Source organism: Festucalex cinctus, chromosome 6 (assembly GCF_051991245.1).
Source record: "Festucalex cinctus isolate MCC-2025b chromosome 6, RoL_Fcin_1.0, whole genome shotgun sequence".
Classification (NCBI taxonomy): domain Eukaryota; kingdom Metazoa; phylum Chordata; class Actinopteri; order Syngnathiformes; family Syngnathidae; genus Festucalex; species Festucalex cinctus.
In genome coordinates this window covers 17,262,927-17,283,950 of record NC_135416.1, presented here as the reverse complement: position 1 = coordinate 17,283,950, position 21,024 = coordinate 17,262,927, and the positions used below count along the sequence as shown (strand labels likewise).

The following is a 21,024-nucleotide window of genomic DNA, read 5'->3' as shown; positions in this document are numbered from 1 at the left end:
CATCAGGCATTTTCCAATAGCTTCTTCTGTTGTAGTATAGAAAGCTTACCAATAGATGGTGCTGTTGCCCTTTGCTATTATCGCATTATTTAAAGTAATGGGCTATGTGAGTCTGTGATATGAATGAAATTGGCTTCTCGCTTGTGAGCCTTTTGGAGAATTCGTGGCGAGAAAAAGGTTCGGCTCCATGCTCGAAGGTCAAGCAATTTGAATAATGAATGGGTTTATATAGTTCAGAAACATGTGGTATACTACAATGGTATCACAGATGCTAAATTAAGTACTACTATGTGATGCCACGTCAGTCTATTAAACAGGACGACTTGCCATCCAGATTTCAAATTCATCCTATCAACACTAACCTTTCACAACATCAGCATTTTTCCATCCAGAACCCACTGAAGGCCTCAGTACTACTACTACTGTAATTGAAAGAGTCCACATTTAAACACATCGTGATGGTCTTTATGACAGGAGGTCCAATACATTTTCCAAGCACTGTACAGTAAAATATGGACATGGCAGGATTGGTATATATTCACAGAATAAATATTTGGCCTCTCTTTTGTGAATGACATTTTAACAACACTTGTTGAAGTACACTGCACACAACACCTCTCGCTTCTGTTGCCTGTCCATCATCCATCAACGTGAATCCTCTGATGGCGTTTCAGGTTACATTTCTGTGTGAAGCGTTTGCCGCAGGCCAAGCAGCAGTACGGTCGCTCTCCAGTGTGGACTCTGCGATGGGCTTTGAGATTGCTCAGCTTGGTGAAGCTGCGACCACACAAAGGGCAGCAGAAAGGCCTCTCGCCTGTGTGGGTCTGCAGGTGGGCCTTCAGGTTGCTGGGGTGGGGGAAACATTTCCCACACTGGCTGCAGCGCAGGGAGTGCTTGAAAACATGGTGGGAGTCTGGATGGGATAACAGATATCCATGATGGGAGTTTGCAGGGGGAGGCTGTGTTTTATTGTTAACCCACAGCGCGGCAGTTAGTTTGTTTGCAAGGTGATCTCGCTGGACTGTGGGGGGCGTAGCTTTCGATGTGGAGGGAATTTTGTTCACTGGATTCAAGTGTGAGATCTGAGTGTGATTTTGAGACAATGCCGCAGTGCTGTTTGACGGTATGGGAGGAGGCTTTTTCAAAGGTCGCCTGACGTGTTTCGCAAGAGCCTGCAGTCTGTCACATGCGGCATCTTTCGAATTCCTTCCTTCCATTATTACGCTCTCGTGGCAATTTGGATTTTGCGTTACCACACATGAGAAGGATGCAATTCCTGACTTGGTTAATGCCTTTTTACTCACATACTGAATGTCAACATCACCGTCTGTAGCCGCTAAAAGCTCCTGCTTAATTGGAATGCTTGGTGAGTCAGGATTTTGCATGGAAGACAACTCAGAGGTCGAAAGCTGATCTCTGCTTGTATTCACACGACTCCTATCATCTTCTACAACAGAGTCTAGCAGCTCATTTTTTGCTTGCTGTAAAGAACAATTGCTTTTGGCTGGATCACACTCCCCGTCAGCTCCAACTTTGTTATGATGACGCGCAAGGCCTGTCCAGCCAGTGTGCCTTTCCTCAAACAGTTCTGTCGTCATGTCCGAGCTCTCCAGGCCTTCAAGAAAGTTGTATACATTTGATATCTGTACGTCTTTCTCTGTCTTATTCTTAAAAAATACATCACCTGTGCTGCTTTCCTGGCAATCACCTGCATATGCTCCAGCAGATCCTTCTTCATCTGAGGAGGAGACAAATAGTTTCATTACAAGTTTACCAAGGATAAACTATTATTTTCATTGAAAATGTTACCGGTAAGTGTTAAGCTGAATTTACACTGCAGGGTCATGTAAATTCCAATTCAATGCCTTTTGTAGATTTTATTTATTTCTATTTACACATATCTTTCAAGTGATATGGTTGTGTTTATGGATGGAGCACATGAAAGAAATAATCACATGCACAAGTGGCCAAATTGCACATAGTTAACTCCACAAGTGTCAATACCAAGCAGTGTCAACAGAAGTAAACACTAATACATAAATAATACAAATATTAAATGTTACATATCATTTAAAGAGTTCCTAAAGCTTAAGGCAAGTTAAACTTGAGACTTCACGTCACAATGTTCCCAAGGTCAATGTTGTTCAAAGTTGCTACAGTACATAAATGATAGGGAATCGGCTGGCCCACTTTGCTGTGGGTTCCATTTACAGTGTTTTTGAATGCAGGCATTTGTATTGTTTGAACAAACACAGGCGAGTATAAGTCACCAATCAGTGTACATTGAAGTGAGCTCAAATAACCCCCACTATGTCGCTAAACAATAAGAATTAATGCGCTTGTTGAAGGGGCATTCTGCTGGCATAAACTTTGATAATTGTCCGTCGGCTCAACCCTTCTAACCTCCTGTAGCTAAAAATGTGGATCTGATTTTTGTCCACATTTGGAAGATGGTTGATTCCAAGCAGATATCTAACTGATTGCATGCATTTTTTTTTCTTATTAATGATACCATTACGTACAGTTCAACTGCACCACATAAGCAAGCAAAGAGAAATTGCAACTCTTGGAACCATGCAGGGTAAATACAGCCTTAAAGCTCACTGATGCTGTAGTTGTATCAAATATTCTTCAAAGTTTTTTTTTTGGAGCGGTATTAGTTTGACGTGTCTATAAATTAATTTTAAATGTAAAGTGCTGCATCATGCTGAGGACTGTGTGCGTGTGTGTGTTACATTACATGTGACAGAACTGTATCAACAACTTCCACATGCAGAGGAAAGTTAAAACTTACTGACTTCTTCCTTCACATTGACAGCAGGCATCATATCAGCGTGTTCAACTTTCTGGGGGGAAAAAAAAGGGCAAACAAAATAATTCTAACCATGTTGCCAAATTTCACTAGCCTCAGTCTTCATTTGAATAACAACAAAGCTCCTTTGAAAACCAAGTGGTTTGATCTATAATGAATATAAAGGGTGCCCCAAAAGGCACTTTGTGAAGCATTTGCACAGACGAAAGGTGATCAGTATTCGCCAGTTATTGTAAGCATCGCTAAATAAGCATTGCCGATGGCTTGCCAGTTGACACTGAAGCAGCATTGCAAAATTGACACCTTGCAAGTTTTTCTGCCACCGCCGACAGTTCAGCGCCAGGTTGAAAAGCTTTATAGCAGTCACGTTGCTCCAACGCACAGTACAATGTATACTATACATAGCAGTTTAGTCTAAACAGGAAATGTTCTTAACAAACTACTGTATACAGTGGAAGGCCTGCTTCGACCACCACTGACAAAAACGTCAAACTGCGAAGGTGTTCGCCAAGTAATGTGTATCTGGAGGGCTGCACTGAAACTAAGCATCCACAAAAGGTTTATTTGGTGGATACTTATGAAAATGATAAGTCTTATCCTTAACAACTTGTGGTTGTTTAAATGCTATACAGGCATATAATAACGCTCAACAAGGTTGTTGACTGATTCTGTCCTGTTTCATCTAGAACTGTTATATAACATCAAAGCGTATGTAGCAGGAATGGAGCGCTGTTGATTTGTTGTGATTGTATTATAATGTATTGCTGTTAATCTTTTTGTTATGTTAGTGTTGTTGTCTTTCTATAGAGCGCTCAGGCTGTTTGAAAGTGCTATACAAATAAAGTTGACTTGACTTGTCTTTGGAACACCCTCTGTTATTGAGTCCTCTCATTATATTTTATATGTCTGCTGAGTGATAATCACATGCGTGTCCTCCTCTGGGGTGAAATTGGCTGGAGGTCCATCTGCCTCTGATTCTATTTCACGGTTTTGGCTGCCCGTCCATCCAGAGTCAACTTCTTTTCCCCCACCACAGGACATCAAAACATCTGAAAATAAAAACATTCAATAATATTTTTTTTTTTTCAATACTTATTTGTTTTGTGTCTGTTCTCACCACCGTGCAGTTCTCCAAGCCTTTCTTCTGGAGCGCTGCCATCGTCATCATCACTAATTGAAATGTCAATAATCCTCTCATCTTTTTTCACACCATGATCATTTAATTTCATCTCAGCGTATTCCAACTTTATTCTCAGGGTCTCCAACTCCTGATTCCTGCGCTTCATTTCATCCAAAAAGCAGTCTTCTACCAGCTGTGTGACCTTATACATGGCCGTTTTCACCACAGTCTCCATCACGTCTAGAACCTGCGCCTGGAAGGTGACAACGAGGGTGTCCAAGGCTGACATGATGGCAAATCAGCGTACGTTCCGTCGAAAAATTGTTCCAAAATTAAAGTATGTAGTGTTAACTAAGTTCAAAGTAGGGTAATTAATATAAGTAACCGTCGACCGCCAGTTTCAGACTCGTGATTCGTCTTTGAGTGAGCTGTCAGCGTAGCAACAGCGAATACTTGCCTGCCTTAGCTTAGCAAGCTTATGCTAATAAATGCATTTCATTGACCAATAGCGGAAAACGTACGATTTATGTTATCATAATAGCTCACGCTTTTAAAGTATCCACAGGTAAGAACAACGTTCCAAATCAAACTAACGAACAAAAACACACATGGTAAATCTTTCAAGTTTGTGACGACCTGATTGTTGTTGCTAGACAGTGACGCGCTACGGTGGCTGCGCTTAGCCTTTAAGACACAAAAACGCGTTTCACATAAGTGAAACTCAAATACTGCACCACCCGCTGGTTGTTATTGGAGATTCTGAACTTTGTTAGAATATGCTACTCAAGTCTACCCGTTAGTACTGGAACTGCTACCTATAAATAGGCCTAATTATAAAAAATAAATGTGTGTATGTGTGTATGTGTGTATGTGTGTATGTATGTATGTATGTATGTATGGGGTTAGGGTTATTTGGGTATTTATTATTTATTTAAGAACCAAATTGGTTATTTCTTTCTGGTAACACCACATTATAATTCATAAAATTGGCACCATTGGACAAACTTATCCATCAATGACACTATTACATTTGGAGGTTACATCTTTTAAAATAATAACTTTAATATCATTCAAAGTATGTATACATTTTTGCAACACCATGTTTCTTAAGAACAGCATGACACATAAGTATGTATCTTACAAGATCACCAGTTCAATGCTGCAAACAGAAAATATTTTTGAGAGCCCTTGACGATATATCAGCCAAATGAAAATAGTTTTCAAACACTCCTCTGATGCCCCAGAATATTATATCAATGCACAAGGATCAACGTCAGCTTCCAAAACACTGAAAAACTACATACATTATAATAGCAATTTATCAGGCTTCCACATCCTGGTCTTTGAGGGTTGGAGTCCTGCAGATTGTGTTTCTGTCCTCCAACCCACCTGATTCACATAATGACCTCATCAGCAACTTCTGCAAAAGCCTTACAACGAGCTTTAGAATCAGGTGTGTTGGATGACGGAAACATGGGAGGACCAGGATTGGAAAAGCCTGCATTATATTGTTTTAAGATGGGTGTATTTTAAAAACTTCATCTAAACTTTGCTACAGTACATAATTTCCATTTCTGTAGTGATATGTTGCTCCATGTACTGTATATTAAAAATATGTTTGCACCAATCATCACAATGCATTCATGGGATTGCCTGAATGATCCAATTATTAAACATTTACTTCAATCATGTATCCCTCATTTAAAATAAAGGGGGACATATTTTGTTATTATAACTGGTCACAAAATCACGCTACATTTTCCCCAAAATTATTAATATTGTACAAATACAAGTATCATACACAGCCAGAGAGCATGCAGATAGTGATTCAAGAAAAGACAACAAGAATTGAATTCCATGTTAATTTAATTTGATCTAACTTCACAGATCTGTTAAATGTTTGCGTTGATGTGATTTCAAATGATCGAGGCGCTTAAAAGTGAGCCCACACACGGTGCAACTGTATGGTCTTTCTCCTGTGTGGGTACGTTGATGCACTTTTAATATGTCAGCACGTGTGAAGCACTTATTGCATGTGGTGCACTGATGAGGTTTTTCCTGTGTGTGGATTCTCTGGTGCAACTTTAAATTCCAAAGACGGCTGAATTTGTTACCACATACAGCGCAACCAAACGGTTTGTTGCCGGACTGTCCACACTTGTGAGTTTTCAGGTCTTTCAAAGAGGGGAAACCTTTACCGCAGTAGCTGCAGAGGTGAAGCCCTTGCCCGGAATGGATTTTCTGGTGGAGTTTGAGGTTACAGGACTGAGTGAACGTTTTTCCACAATACTCACAGAAGTACTGTGGCCTTTGTTCAATACCTCTGTGTATTTGCAGGTGAGCCTTAAGAGTGGCAGAATCAGGAAAGGACAGAGAGCACTGGTTACAAATGTGCCTCCTATTCCCATTTCCTGCTGTCTGAACCTGAAATCGATCTCCAAGATGTGTAGTATTACACACATTGTATACATTTGAGGAACCATACATATCTCCTGGACAGTCCAAAGATGTGTCAATGTGAATGCCATGGTCCTGGAAGCTCAATCTGCCATCAGAACCAGTAGAAGCTTGTGCAGAGGACACCAAGCTTTGGTTTTGAATGAATCCTTCCTCATTGATCAATAAACAGTTGAACTCTTTGTTAGTCCTTGTGGGTGACCCTGCAGCTGACCCCACTGTCCCATTGGGATGTCTTTGTTCACCTGTTTGGAAAGTTTGACCCTCAGCCTCCTCTAGTGCTTCTGTATTTTCTTCATAGTGGCTAATGTATGTCAGATCATTGCTCTGCTGTGATGATGATCCTCGTAAATCATCCAAATTGTAGATCATCCTCACGACTCCATATTCAGTCTTTTTAGAGCCACCTAAGTTTTCCTTCATGACATACCTGTTCTGCAAAAGTGGTTCACATTGATCACCCGAGTCAACTTTGTGAGTTGATTCCAGCCTCTGGTCAAAGCCTGCTTCATAGTTTACGTGAGACTTTGGAAATCCCTGGAATCTAGACTGTTTACTTGGTCCCCGCAGATGTGAGCACTCCGTTTCTGACAACAGGAGAAAACAACCAAGAAAATTATGGGCACAGAGAGGCAACAAGTTTGCGTGTAATGCTTAAAATTGACATCTCCATGACAATTTTAAGTGTTTTTTTTTTGTTTTTTTTAATATAAGAGGGTACAAACCATCATGATAATTTAAGTCAGGTGTGACATTAAGGGCTTCCTCCTTGTGCAATCTTCGCACATCTGAGGACTACCAAACAAAAACAAAACCAGTCATATCACATGATTGCATAAACATTATAATACAACAGCCAAGATAAATTTAAGAAACTATGTCTAGTCAATGCAGAGTTCCTGAGATTTACAGTCGGTATTGAAAGTTTGGGCACCCTAGGTAAAAAATGTAAACATTTGTATATAAATAAGCCAAGGAAAGAGGGAAATACCTCCAAATCGCATCAAATGTGCCTGTGTGGGTTTTCTCCAGGTACTCCATTTTCCTCCCACATTCCAAAAACATGCATGGTAGGTTAATTGAAGAGTCTAAATTGTGCCAAGGTGTGATTATGGGTGTGAATGGTTGTTAGTCTATGTGCCCTGTGATTGGCTGGCAAACGGTTCAGGGTGTACCTCGTCCAATGTCCATAGACAGGTGTGATAGGCTCCAGCACCCCAGCGACCCTTGTTAGGCAAACCGCAAAAAAAAAAAAAGGATGGATATACTCTATATAATAATAGCAATAGCAATAATAATAATAATAATAATAATAATAATAATAATAATAATAATAATAGTTTTTTTATGACAATGTATAGATGTCACATCTGTAATTTGATGTCATATGGATTTTTTTTTTCTGGCTTTCCTTGGCTTCTTTATGCACTTAAATTAATACAAATGTACACCTGACGTGCCCAAACTTTTGATTGCCACTGTTTCCACAAAATAACAGTTGTTAAATTAAATAAATAAATAAAACATGTTCACTTTGCAAAGGCAATACACCTAAGCTGTTCTCTAAACCTACCTGTGATGCCTTCAGGTCGCTCTGGCCTTCCACTTCAGAACGGGACGTTTGTCCATCTCTTCCCTTGTGGCAATTTATATCTTCCCGGAGTCCATTCTCTTGCTTAAGATTGAGTTCTGTAGAAAAATAAAAATAGATTGGATTTAGGATGGCTGGACTGACCATAGACTTGAAGGGCTTTTGGTTTGAAATTAACATTCAGCATAAAACAACAAACTAGGTCAGCCATTTACCATTAAACATACCAGCAGTCTGTTAAAACTTGAAAAGGTCTAGTTCATCAAAATTAGATTAGAATTAGACTATCAAGAGAAGTATATAATTGAATGCGAATTGTGGGGTTGAATATCACCTTTCAGTTTCTCTGCGTCGTACATCGCGAGTCTTTCGAAGTCAAAGCACCTCAGTTCTACGTCGTCGCGCATCTCATTGCGTCGGCTCTCCGACAACTTCAGCCTCATTTTTAATGACTCAACCTGCTCCCTGCAGCGTTTCACTTCCTCCAAAAAACTGTCCTCCACAAGTCTGGTGATCTCATACATGGCAGCCTTGAACACAGTTTCCATCACCCCAGAAAGTTGGGATTGAAAGGATCCAAGTGGGTCGGCCATCACCTACTCCCACACTGAAGAGTAGATGGTGCAGCAACTGAGTCTCACGCCTTGGAATCGACTTGAATGAAGCCCTCTGTTTTCAGTAATTAGCTACCGTTAGCTTGATATTTTGTCGACCGCTTTCAGAGGACAAACAGAACAAACCGTGACTTCTTTCCTAATGCGTATTGTACCGGTAGTCTGGGTCGGCCACGAAAAATAATAACCGACTATACTTCGAAAATCCTGTATCTCCAATATTACTATTTTTCTTCTAGCTTCCGTGCGTAAACATTGGCACTTCCGACTTTGTAACTACGGCAAATAAGTTAGGACATATTAAACCATTTGACTTAATCTATCTTGCATTTTGCATTTGTTGTCAGTAAGTCGGTATTATAGATTCAAATTGTGATACATTATGACTCGGGAGGGCATATGAGAATAATAGTATTCAAAAATTCGAAGCAAACACGGTTATTGAGCTGGAGAGCCGCGCATGCGCGTTTCTTGTCGCCGGAAACGACTGTAGAAGATGTGCGTCATCACTGATCTGTAAATATTGCGGGATAACTGTCGAAGCCACAGGACGTCCATCTTACTCTTCCCATCTCGCGAGCAGACACGATACATATACGTACAGATTAGACATATAAAGTTTAAAATATTCAAAAACAAATCATAAGTACTAAGTACTGATTCAAATGTTCTCCAATTTGTAAATGTATATGCCGAGAAACGTTTCTTGGGAGGAGTAATATGGCGGTATCGCGGCTTCAAAAGTCTTGGCCCATCGGCTATCCATAATATATACAGATCAGTGTGCGCCATACATTTTGCACACAAGCAACAAAGCGGCTCGGCTACGGTTGCAAGAGGCCATATTGACAACAGCGGCCATCGGCCATAAGGCATTCATGCTACACTTGTTACCACTAAGCTGATAAATGCAGTTCGCAGTGGACCTGCAATTCCTAATTCGAGATAGAGAATAACATTAGACGATGTCAACGGGCGATTTTGAAACCAAGTGCACCTCCTTTATGGAGAGTGCAATGAAGGCTATAATCGCAGAAACGACCAAACTTTTCGAAGCTATGGTTGACGAATTAAAGGCCGACTTATCAAAGGTCAAGACGGAGAACGAGGTCCTCCAAACAACATGTAGACGAATGGAGGATGCGAAAACACTGGCGGTTAGTCGGTCCTGCCAAAGTGTTCGTCCAAGGATGCGTGATACAGCAGTTCAGTGTGGTGAGTTTTTATGATTTCATGAGTCTTACACACTTTTTTGTACTTATGTTTCCCCAAGTTATGCGTGAAGACGTATTTTGTTAGACTTAAGAGGTTCATAGCCGTCCAACACGTTCAGTCGTTTTGCATTTCGAAGTGGATATTTTGCCGTGACCGGCAACTCGTCACTTAGCACTATTTTGCCGTGAACAGCGCGACAACGGTAACCCAATTCCAGTTAAGTTGGGAGGGACGTTGTGTTAAACGTAAATAAAAATAATACGATGATTTGCAAATCACGTTCAACCTATGTTTAATTGAATACACTACAGAGATAAGATATTTAATGTTAAAACAGTAAAACTTATTGACTTTATTGTTTATAGCAAATAATCATTCATTCAGAAATTTATGGCTGCAACACATTCCAAAAAAGCAGAATCATAGTCATGTCTACCACTATGTTATATCATCTTTTCTTTTAATTTTTTTTTTTCAACATTCAATAGAGCGTTTTCACTGACGTCACGAACTCTGCAGTAACCCGGATGCGCGGCCATATTGGCGATATTGACGTAAACAAGTTAACGCAATCTAATGGAGAATCGTTCCGTTTGACGAGTCTTTATTGATGTCAAAAGAAACAACTCAAAAGCTTGACAAAGTCCACCAAAGATGCGAAGATATATAGGGAAGGACTTGGCAACGGGGAAAAGCCCGCCCTTTGGAAAAAATATGTCTCATCATTTCAGTTACTAAACAAAAAATAGTCATCTATTAATGATTAATGGTACAGTATTTTATTTCCAAAGTGAATATGTTATACATTTTAATTAAAATCAACAACTGATGGACAAGCGTTCACCATTGCCCTCTATGAAGTTCTCTGTTGTGGTGCGGAGTGTTGACAGTGGAGTGTCTCCAAGATGGCTGCTTCCGCGTTGACGCATGTTGACGCGTCGTGAAAATTTGTGAAGCTTTGTAGGTAGATTTTTTTTTTTCCCCATTCTTGCTTGATCCAGCTTCAGCTGTTAGTCATGACAGGGTCTCCCTTGTCATATTGTATGCTTCATAGTGTGCCATACATTTTCAATGGGAGACACAGCTAGACATAGGCAGGCAGTCAGGCTAGTCTAGTACCCGCACCCAACTACAAAGCCACACTTGTAAAGCATGGAGAATATGGGTATGGTCAATGGACATTGACATTGTCTTGTTGTAATAAATTAACCTTGCTCTGCAAGATGAATTCTTACAGGACTCTTTGTGAGTTCACAAGCTCCGAGAATACATCTAGTACCGACTCGGTGCGTGTTGATTTCCACAGTGGTTTGGACCAATTTGATCAATCCACATCCATTTCACACTTTATTTTACCTTTTATTTTAAGTGTGAAATTGAAAACAAATTGCTACAGAATTGATGTAAGTCCCACTTATTTCCGATCAAACCACTCCCATTTTGGGTTTAGGTTTAGAATACATAAAAACGTAGATACAGATGCCGATATAGAAAGTGCTGTACTCGCTCATCCCTAGTTATCAAGATACTTATTCTCACTGATGGAGGTGCACCACATATATTACATGCATTTCAGGATTTTAATTTGACTTTGTGTATTCATTTGCAGAACTTCTTCCTGGTGATTCTTTGTTGGAAGTGCAACCATTGGAGCAAAGCATAGATGAACAAAACAAACAGTGTGATAAAGATTATCTGGTGTACATCCTGAAGGACCATGACTACATTGCTACAATGGATGCAAATTCAAAGCTGACAGTTTCACTTCCAACCCATAAGGTTTGTATATCTTCTGGTAGCAATTTTGAAATGTAAAAAATGGTAAAAGTTTTACTTCCGAGAGATGCTCCAGAGTTCATAAAATGATTTCAGTTTGAAACTGCGAGCATATCTGGATGTCACACTAGCTAGCTATCACTGTATCTCTGTACAATACATCTCATTTAATCCAGGGTCATAAGATTACCTATGGGTGTGTACTGTGCCTTTTCCTGGAGAAAGCCTTCCAGATGGTTTTGATGAAATTCTGGTCCACCATCTGATGTCTCAGGAGAGGAAAGTACTGCACCATCAACACTGTGTATCATGAGGATGGAGCTGACCTGGACTCAAGATATTATGAGTTGGTGGGGAGAATACTTTGAACACCTCATCAGGGAGACATCCATCGGGCATCTGGTTAGGATGCCCGATGGATGGCTCCCTAATGAGTGTTCTGGGCATGTCCCACTAGCAGAAGGCCCCAGGAACAACCCAGTACACGTTGGATAGACTATGTCTCGTGGCTGGCCTGGGAATTCTATGGGATTCTTCTGGAAGAACTAGAAAAAGTAACTGGAGAGAGGGAAGTTTGGTCTTCCCTACCAACTCTACTGCCCCATGGCTCAATAGAAAATGGAAAATGGATGGATGGATTATTTTTTATTTTTTATTTAAATCATCTCTGTTTGGTGGGAGATTAACATTTCTGGCATAGAAAAATAAGGCTTGAGTGGTTTGCTTTTTTGCTTCAGCTTCTCTATTTTGTGTAGAGAGTTGCTTTAAAGGGATAGTTCGGGATTTTTTTTTTTTGTAATGAGTCTGTATGGCATCTTCACCAACAGTGTGGTGTGCAATCACCACTGACTTACTGCTGACAGAGTCCTGTGTCCCGAGAACTGGTCCGGTTTTTGGTCGAGACAAAAGTTGTCCGGCTAGTTGGTTGGGTTCACGGAAATACAGTGTTTTTCTTCTAAAACAGTGTGTGTTCAAAAGAATGATAAATTTGCATCACAAAACCGCAAACTAGAAAAAAGTCAGATCCATTACAGCCTGGCACTATTTTTCTGTTCATATTACTGCGCGGCGCAGAGCATCCAGCTGACAGACGCACACGTTCTACCGTAATTATAACTTTGAAAACACACGATAACATGTCTAACACGACACTGACGATGAAGACAATGTCTTTAGCACTGAGCCAAGGGGGTATCTTTATGAACCCGAATATACTGATGCCGCAATTCATCAGATGAACGGACAGAGAGAGAGAGAGAGAGGAGGGATAGAGAAGTGGTACAATTTTATACTGACAAACGAACAGCCGACACCGAACACAAGAAACTAATTCGAGCCGAATTAGGACACGAGCAACCAACATACGAGTCTATTCTCCACCGCAAGACGTGCGATGCGTTCACAAACACTCTTACACAAGAATGCCAATCAGAATGTGCAACAGAAACACACAACACAACTTATTTAATTACACTAGCTCAGGGATCCCCATTTAAATTTGCAAGAGGTTCACTAACCCGATCAGCCCAATTTACCGGGGTCCAGATATGCAAAACACCCAACCGCAATAATTTCATTTTCTGTTTTTTTTGTTTTTTGTTTTTCCCCAATCGTAAACATGTCAATTAATTGACAAAAACTTAATTTCTTAAATAATTCAACATATTTTTAGTCTTTTGTTCAAATATTTCATTCATTAATTTCTTGTTTGTGCAAATATTTATTTGTTAAATCTTTCAAGGAAGGGTCCCCATCACTAGTTATGAAAACGGCAATTTTCACATTTCCTTTCTCTTTCAGCATTTGGCCAAATATGTGTCCCCTCGTCTCGTATGTGTTTTCAAAGCTGTGATACCCAAACTGTCCTCTATAATATGTTTTAGTCTCCTTGTGATAGAATCAGCGGTAAGTCAGTGCTGATGCACACCACTGTAGGTGAGAATGCCACACAGCTTGTCAAAAATCCCGAACTATCCCTTTAATATGTGCCGTATAATGTTTCTTTTGTCTGTTTATTTTCAAGGATTCTACACACACTGCAGTCAGCACGAACATATTAACAGGTGAGAAGTTAAAACTGGGTAAAAATATTAAGCCATTTTGAAATTGGTATACTTAAATAAGGTTCACAAATTCTAAATGTTGCCGTTCTAAAGTCCCTTTTCTGTCCATCTCACTTTTCTTAGATTCATCACCGGCTGCTTCTTGTGGAAATGAAAGAAAAGGCTCTGAGATTGGCCAGCAGTGTTTAAATGGAGAGGACAGAAAAAAACATGAGAACCATGTGCCCATTGTTCAACCCAGTTTGGAAGAGTCATTGAATCAGTCAAGAGAGCCAATAAATAATCTAAGCTCACTTGGTACAATAAGTAATAACATGGACGTAGAAGCCAGGGGTGGTCAAATATTAGTCGGATTGGTGACCCAAGGATGTGCTTGTCCAGCATCAACCTTGAAAGAACAGTTGAAGGCATCAGAGTCTCAAATTGAGCAACCATCATTCAAGGAAACACCAGTACATGAAAATGCATGTGTCACTGAGCAACAATACAATCGGGTTCCGATTCCAGATGAGCGGAACAAAACACTTTTGTTTCTTACAACTGGTGCTGATGATGCAATACACGATGAAGTGAAAAATTCACCTTCCAATTGCGAAGGGGTCACACCTTCGTTTTGGATTGCACAAGTCTCTTCAGGTCAACCAGAAGAAGCTGTCACCATTGTTTTGCCATCAACGGGAAAGAGAACAATTGGGACATCAGAGGACAGGCAGGACCATAAGTCTGCACCTCTCATTTTTTCAGTATTCTCTTTGTCAGAAACAGGTTTATATTCTGATGTCCAGGATCCCTGCATGGAAATTGAAGAAGCAGCGATTTATGCTCAGAGCAGTGACATTCCATCTGCATCAAAGTTACTCAAGAGCCTAACAGCTTTATCCCCACAAGCACTATCGTGTCAGATCGCGGACGGTAGCACGTCTGTAACACTTCAGGATCCAATGCTACTCATTGAAGCAATGGATCAACCAACAAATAATTCTACCTCCCCCCATGAAAAGGCAACAGCCGAAGACCAGTGTACCCTCTCTGTTGCAACCTTACCATCTGTGGTCCATTGCCCATTACATTCTACACAAGCCGCCAATGTAAGTGACCAAGGTCCAGAAGCGGTGTTACCAAACGAGACACTTTTTGTCACTTATACAACAGAATCCAGCAATTCTGAGTCCTACATTAGCGTTCCCACAGTGCTCCAACAACATAGTGTTACTTCTTCTGACATTATTACATCTACTTCATCATTGACTGCTACTGCAAACAAAGCACTTGAGCAGTGCTCTCTCCATACTCCAAGGATGTTGGCAGCACCATTAGAGACACTAGTAGTCTCAGACCCTGACCCAAATAATATCTTTGTTTTGTCCGAATCATCATCCCAGCAACCACAACATAAGATTGTCCCACTGTCCCCAAATCAAATTTCAGCTGTTGTGACAACAGTTGCTACAGTCAACAATACGTGTAAAACGTCATCTTCAGAACTTTCTGAGGGGTTAAATGATGTTATGGCCACAACGGGTGCTCCCCCTGCCCTTTTTGATACAGCAGAACTAAGGTCAAGCAAAATACCTCACACACAAATAAAAATAATAATTCCCAGGGCTACAGCTGTTGTAGCAAATCAACTACAAGAGTCTGAGACGTTAGTTGCACCTACCAACCAGAATGCAGTTGGACCAGATGTCACTCTGTCAATATCTCAGCACCCAAACATGTGTGCGCAAATAAATAAAGATGAAAATGAAACCCCGCTGCAGGCTGTACATGTACCACTTACCTTATCCACGCTGTCATCCCCACAACTGGAATGTTTGTCACGGCAGACAAGCTTTTGTGAAAATCTCCAAATAACTCCCGGCCAACAAAAAGCAGAGGTGTCAACTAAAAGTGCACCGATAAACTGTTTTCCACAAGTCCCATCAATTGGACACAAAAAGCTGCCATATCTTGCATTGTCCACAAAGTCAGTTTTGGTGTCACAGATGCTTTCTCATGAAAAGGAATCTGAAGTTGTCCTCCCAGACAGAATCACATCTGTGGTCAATGACCAGGCATCAGAAGCAAAAGTCTGTCCGTCAGAAGTGTCTGCATTACCAACAAGCATTTGTCCCAAGTTAAAAGAATTTTTTGCTGCTAAAACCGCGAATGCCACTATGGTATCAGAGAACGCATTGGCAAACACCATTTTGGTGGGGGAACCAACCACTTTTTTATTACCCTGTATACCTTCCAGCGAGAACGAACCGGTCTTTGAAAAATCTACTATGGACTTGGCAACGGTTGAGATTTCAGCTGAAGATGACCGAGTGCATGAAACTTATACTCTGGATGAGGAAATGATGAGCATTGCAGTGCAGACATGCGGTTCATTAAATGGCTCTTCTACGCCTTCACAATTAATCCCCATCACCAAGGACATATCTGACCCTCGTTTGCAATTGTCCAAAACTCAATTCCTTTCACAGTTGGCTGTTTCACCTGTAATCCAAGATGCACAAAAGGTAATGTTGTACCACACAAGTTACCACATGCCTTGGTATGGGGTATATGCCACGGAAGAGGCGGGACTTCCAACTTCCGTGTTTTTGCACATGAGCTTTGATTCCGGTTCCAGGTTGCGACGTGTGCCGTGTTCCAACACTCGCATCCCCCACCCCTGCTCCCCCCAAACAAGTGCTCGCGTCGATTTTGCGAGAGCGCGCAGGGCGTCTCAGCTCTCTGACGTGCTTCGGACATCTGACAGACACACTACACATTTGCACTAGTCGACGGGAATGCGCAACCGAGGGGCACAAAGTGGGAAGCACAAGTATTGGGACGCAGCCCACATGTTGCGAACCGGAACCGGAATCAAAGCTCATGTGCAAAAACAGTCCCGCCTCTTCCGTGGCATATACCCCATAGTAATAGTTTGTGTTGTTTTTTAAAAAAAATTCTAGGGGGCTGCAACTAAACGATTTTTAATAATCAATTTAATTCTTTGTTTTATAATTATTACCACATTGGTGCAAATTATTTGCTAGTATGTCTACATAGTATGTATGTATATAGGCAAGAAGGGAGTGTATTTTTTTTAAGTGTCCGTTTTACAGTAAACCAGAACTGTGAGTGACAAAACAACTTGGTAATAAGTAACCGTGTGATGCAGTGGGTGACTAATGTTAAGAATCGCTTGCCAACACTTTGTATTATCGATAGTATCAATTCATTGTTGCAGCCTTACTTAAAAGTGTAACTCATTACTGATAATGCTTATTGATTGTGTTTCTCTGTCATCTAAACCCTGCATAAAATGTCATTTCTCTTATGTTGTAGGCATTAACAAATGATTCTACAGATGCCCAAAATGTGTGTGAGGAGACCAGTGCCAATGGCAACAAAATGTCACAGATAGAATCCATTGTTGCCCCTCTCCAATGCGACCTGGAAATGCACTCTCCAGCCAGAAGAACGAAAACGACTCTGGAGCCACCGACAAGCAAACAGGATTCCTCTAAAAGCCCCAACAAAGCCAGATTGGAGAATATGTGTACTACTGAACCAGAGACTACCAATGAGCCTGTACCTATTTGTACAAATATTGCCAGTCCCTTGTGTCCCACAGGGCAACTAAAAGAATCTGAGTTTTCCCAAGTAAAGAAGCAACAGAGTTCAATTACTAGTTCAACTGAAAGTATGGCTACATTTGAGCTTGTTTCTGCTCGCCCCTCAAACCCAGTTCTAAAAAACTCTACAGACAGTACTTACGCAATTAACACACCGTTGCCACACACTGAAATGAACGTCACCCGTGCAGATTCAACAGAACATTCATTATGGTCTGACAGTCTAAAAATGGACAATCCTATTGAATCTGAAAAGCCCTTAGCTGAAGATTTTGCAAGTAAAACATCTGGATCTACTACTACTACTACTACAGGTACAACTGACATGAAAAAAATAAAATTATCGCCGCTGAGTGGTTGTACGTCCACACCATGTGCTAATAATGCGGTCTCTGAAAAATCGGGAGATTGTAATCAGAGTCCGGGGTCAGGTTTAACTAAAGATAAACATCGCGTTACACAATCAACACTCGCTTCTGTGAGCACGGCAAATCCTAGCACAAATAAACGAGAGGATAACCCAAACAAGTTACAAGCCACTACTGTGTGTCTAAGGTCACGTACAACAAAAGACATCACCACCGCTCTAAAGATTAAATTCCCACCTGAGAGTCGTAAGAGGTTTGTCTCTGCCAAGAAAAATACTAGAATTAAAAATACCCAATCAAATTGTTCTCAAGATCAATCTGCCTATAAAAAGACTTCTCCAAAAAGTTCCCAAGTAACCCTTGTCAGTCCAAATGAGTCCAGTTTACTTACAAATGCTCCTGGTCCTAAAACCCCTTACCGTGAATGTCTCAGGAGTTGCACCTTTTCAAAAGAAGCGCAGACCTTGAAACAGACGAAAAGAAAATCAACTTCATTATTGGAGAAAACTGCTCCCGCAAGTGCTCGGTCGTCCAAATTGGCTAAGAATGGTGCAAGTTTAAGTAGTACTGGAGAGGGTAGGAAATTAAGATTCAATCAAACTTGTACTGTTTCAGGAAATAATGGAAAGATACAAAATGCAAAGACTTTAGCCAAAGCGGTAAAAGCTAAAGCTATAGACAAAAGTGTGCAAACTAAATTAAAGAAAACAAATCCAGTAATAAAGCACGATACCAGCGATGAATCGGGAAATGAATGTACTTCTCAATTTGTGTGGACTCCTCCTAAAGCGCTATCTGGGGAAGAAACCTCATTCAGAGAAACAAGGTCATCACTTTTCCAGAGAGTTACAAACAGCCCAAGATCTCAAAGTCAGTCTGTCGTTTCTCCCCCAAGTCTTTCTCACCAACTGACACTTGTCAAAGCCCCAGCTTTTGTATCACCTCTGCCGGTGATTGGTGAGCAGTTGCTCAAGAACCAATGTGGGGATTGTGGTCGCGTTCTTAGTAGCAGTGCTGCTCTTGAGAGCCACATCAGCCTCCACACTGGTTACAGACCGTACTCTTGCACACTCTGCGGAAAGAGCTTCCCTGACTCCAAGGGTCTTAAACGCCATGGCAGGGTGCATCGCGATAGTAGGATCCATATCTGCCAGCAGTGCGGGAAGGGTTTCGTCTATGGTTTTGGGCTCACCAAGCATATCCAGATGGTCCATGGCAAAATCAAGCCATTTGTCTGCCAGATCTGCAACAAGGCATTTTTCACAAAGCGAGATGTGGAGGACCACATACGAATCCATACAGGGGAGAAACCATTCCACTGCCATCTATGTGAAAAAAAGTTTGTAAGGAAAGTTGAGCTAAATGTGCATCTGAGGTGGCACAACGGCGAGAAAAGACACTGGTGCCCATTTTGTGGGAAAGGATTTTTAGACTACAACAACCTGAAAAGACACAAGTATATTCATACAGGAGAGAAACCACATTCTTGCCCACATTGCCCCAAACACTTCACACAGTCTGGGCACCTGAAAAAGCATGTTAAAAATGTACATAAAGTAAAATGAGAGGGAGCCTGCAAGTTGGCTTTTTTTTGTTTAGTTTTTAAATACAGTATTTTTACAACATGCTTGACCTGGTATTCTTTTTTTATTAACTGTATCTGTATTATATGGAACCAGATGAATTGTGTTTTCCATCTTGTTATTTGTAGGCATTTATGTGCCTTCTGATTGTAAAATGTTGCATAAAAACTTCTTGGTCATGCTCTGTTTACATAATTAAACATAGTTTTTGCACAAACTTTATATTTTGTGTCTGGGGGTGGTGTGTGTGTGTGGGTGGTGTGTGTGTGTGTGTATTATATATATATATATATATATGTATGTATGTGTATATATATATATTTATGTATGTATATATATATATGTATGTATGTGTATATCTATGTATGTGTATATATAAGTATGTATGTGTATATATATGTATGTATGTATGTATATATATATATATATGTATGTATATATACAAATACATACATATATATATATGTATGTATGTATGTATATATATATATATGTATGTATGTATGTATATATATATATATATATGTATGTATGTATATATATGTATATATATAATCCCAGCATGCTGAGCAGCATTGTGTAAATAGTTATTAATGATGACATTTTTATTGTTAATGTTAGAGATTAATTATTCATTCATCATTCCCTAGTAGTGTTGATCCTATACCTTTTATGCAATTATTATTCATTCACTATTGGTGTATTTAATTCTGCACAGTGACTATTGTGGTTAAAGTCATTTGTATAAATTTCTGGCTAGACAACATTTACTTCTGCAATCACAAGTTGAAGTAAAAAAAACTTTTCACCTGTAACGCATTTGAAGTCATAGTGCAGTCATTATGATTGTGGCCCCTTTCGGCCATCTGTAACCATGTTCGGAGAATGAATGAATGAGCAAAGACATTACATGTGCTGAATCTCAAAAGAAAGTGACGTTGTACTTCGTGTTGTAGCCAGGAAATGTACATTGTCATGGTTTTACTCTGAGTATCACCTTTTGAAATATAAACATTTGATTACTTCCTCTAACATGTACTTCAAACCTGTAAACTCTTTAAGACAACCTACTATTATCTGTTTTCAAAATGTTTCAAGCTAAATTTGTATGATACAGATAGGTGAACACAACATCACACACTCACACAAATGTTTCAAGCCTAACTTAAGATTTATGTATTTTATTTACATAATAAATTCCCCTTTTCTTTTTTCTTTTTTTTAGATACGTTAAACACAACCCTACCAAAAAAAAAACTTATATGATAGCCTACATATTTATTAGTCTAATAAAGCCTATTTATTTGAAATGCATATTCCTCTGCTTTATCCATTTAGTTTTAATAAAGTATAATTACTTTATTATTTTTACATTTTGAGATGTCTGCATTCAGTTTCATCCTAAAAACATAAACATGTAAAAATAAATAAATAAAGGGAAAAAATGGACATAAGTGTTTTTCACATAGCAGCACTGATATGCTATTTACGTGTATAGGTAACCTGATTGTTGTGAAATTCAAACAATATAATTTATGTATTTGAAATAAATACTCTAATTTTTATTCATTTAGAGTAATTATACTTTATTAATACTAAATACATAAACCTGAGGATTATGTGTTTCAAATAAATAGGCTTTAGTAAACTAATGAATATGTATCATATAAGGTTTATTTGGTAAGTTTGTGTTAAAATTATCTTAAAAATGTAAATGGGAATTTGTCTTGTAAAAAAAATTATATAAATCTTAAGTTAGGCTTGAAATATTTCTGTGAGTGCATTAATGCGGACAAAACAATTTTTTTCATTATGTT

The 21,024-nt window shown here is 39.7% G+C and overlaps 3 protein-coding genes across 7 annotated transcripts; 1 reads left to right on the top strand and 2 right to left on the bottom strand.

The window, feature by feature from the left end:
• Nucleotides 1–443: 443 nt before the first annotated feature.
• On the bottom strand, nt 444–4,624 carry LOC144021168 (uncharacterized). Of its 4 annotated transcripts, none has more exons than XM_077525238.1 (5): nt 3,930–4,623; nt 3,737–3,861; nt 2,795–2,846; nt 1,685–1,738; nt 444–1,615 (listed from the first exon to the last, which is right to left on the bottom strand). In XM_077525238.1, exons 1-5 carry the CDS (start codon nt 4,219–4,221, stop codon nt 639–641), a joined length of 1,500 nt encoding a protein of 499 aa, XP_077381364.1. In that variant the 5' UTR covers nt 4,222–4,623; the 3' UTR covers nt 444–638. The 4 variants fall into 4 exon arrangements, with proteins under 4 accessions (XP_077381364.1, XP_077381365.1, XP_077381363.1 ...); XM_077525239.1 differs by having other exon boundaries at nt 1,709–1,738; XM_077525237.1 differs by having other exon boundaries at nt 444–1,738; nt 3,933–4,624.
• Nucleotides 4,625–5,023: 399 nt separating this feature from the next.
• On the bottom strand, nt 5,024–9,059 carry LOC144021326 (uncharacterized). Its single transcript, XM_077525534.1, has 4 exons — nt 8,315–9,059; nt 7,963–8,078; nt 7,115–7,184; nt 5,024–6,976 (listed from the first exon to the last, which is right to left on the bottom strand). The coding sequence occupies exons 1-4, from the start codon at nt 8,571–8,573 to the stop codon at nt 5,814–5,816; spliced, it is 1,608 nt and encodes a 535-aa protein (XP_077381660.1). The 5' UTR covers nt 8,574–9,059; the 3' UTR covers nt 5,024–5,813.
• A 235-nt stretch (nt 9,060–9,294) lies between these two features.
• LOC144020715 (uncharacterized) lies at nt 9,295–19,429 on the top strand. 2 transcript variants are annotated; one of them, XM_077524453.1, is made up of 5 exons: nt 9,295–9,809; nt 11,419–11,588; nt 11,762–13,648; nt 13,772–16,152; nt 16,967–19,429. In XM_077524453.1, the coding sequence occupies exons 1-3, from the start codon at nt 9,560–9,562 to the stop codon at nt 11,849–11,851; spliced, it is 510 nt and encodes a 169-aa protein (XP_077380579.1). In that variant the 5' UTR covers nt 9,295–9,559; the 3' UTR covers nt 11,852–13,648; nt 13,772–16,152; nt 16,967–19,429. The 2 variants fall into 2 exon arrangements, 1 of the variants encoding a protein (XP_077380579.1); XR_013283951.1 differs by having other exon boundaries at nt 9,299–9,809; nt 13,609–13,648.
• Nucleotides 19,430–21,024: the final 1,595 nt, after the last annotated feature.

Coding starts and splice junctions, on each gene's coding strand:
- LOC144021168 (XM_077525236.1), bottom strand. CDS start 4,221: ATGTCAGCCTTGGACACCCTCGTTGTCACCTTCCAGGCGCAGGTTCTA. Junction 3,862..3,929: donor GCTTGGAGAACTGCACGGTG/GTGAGAACAGAC, acceptor TTTTATTTTCAG/ATGTTTTGATGTCCTGTGGT. Junction 2,847..3,736: donor CCCCAGAGGAGGACACGCAT/GTGATTATCACT, acceptor TTTTCCCCCCAG/AAAGTTGAACACGCTGATAT.
- LOC144021326 (XM_077525534.1), bottom strand. CDS start 8,573: ATGGCCGACCCACTTGGATCCTTTCAATCCCAACTTTCTGGGGTGATG. Junction 8,079..8,314: donor CGACGCAGAGAAACTGAAAG/GTGATATTCAAC, acceptor ATTTTTCTACAG/AACTCAATCTTAAGCAAGAG. Junction 6,977..7,114: donor TGACTTAAATTATCATGATG/GTTTGTACCCTC, acceptor TCCTGTTGTCAG/AAACGGAGTGCTCACATCTG.
- LOC144020715 (XM_077524453.1), top strand. CDS start 9,560: ATGTCAACGGGCGATTTTGAAACCAAGTGCACCTCCTTTATGGAGAGT. Junction 9,810..11,418: donor TGATACAGCAGTTCAGTGTG/GTGAGTTTTTAT, acceptor ATTCATTTGCAG/AACTTCTTCCTGGTGATTCT. Junction 11,589..11,761: donor TTTCACTTCCAACCCATAAG/GTTTGTATATCT, acceptor CATTTAATCCAG/GGTCATAAGATTACCTATGG.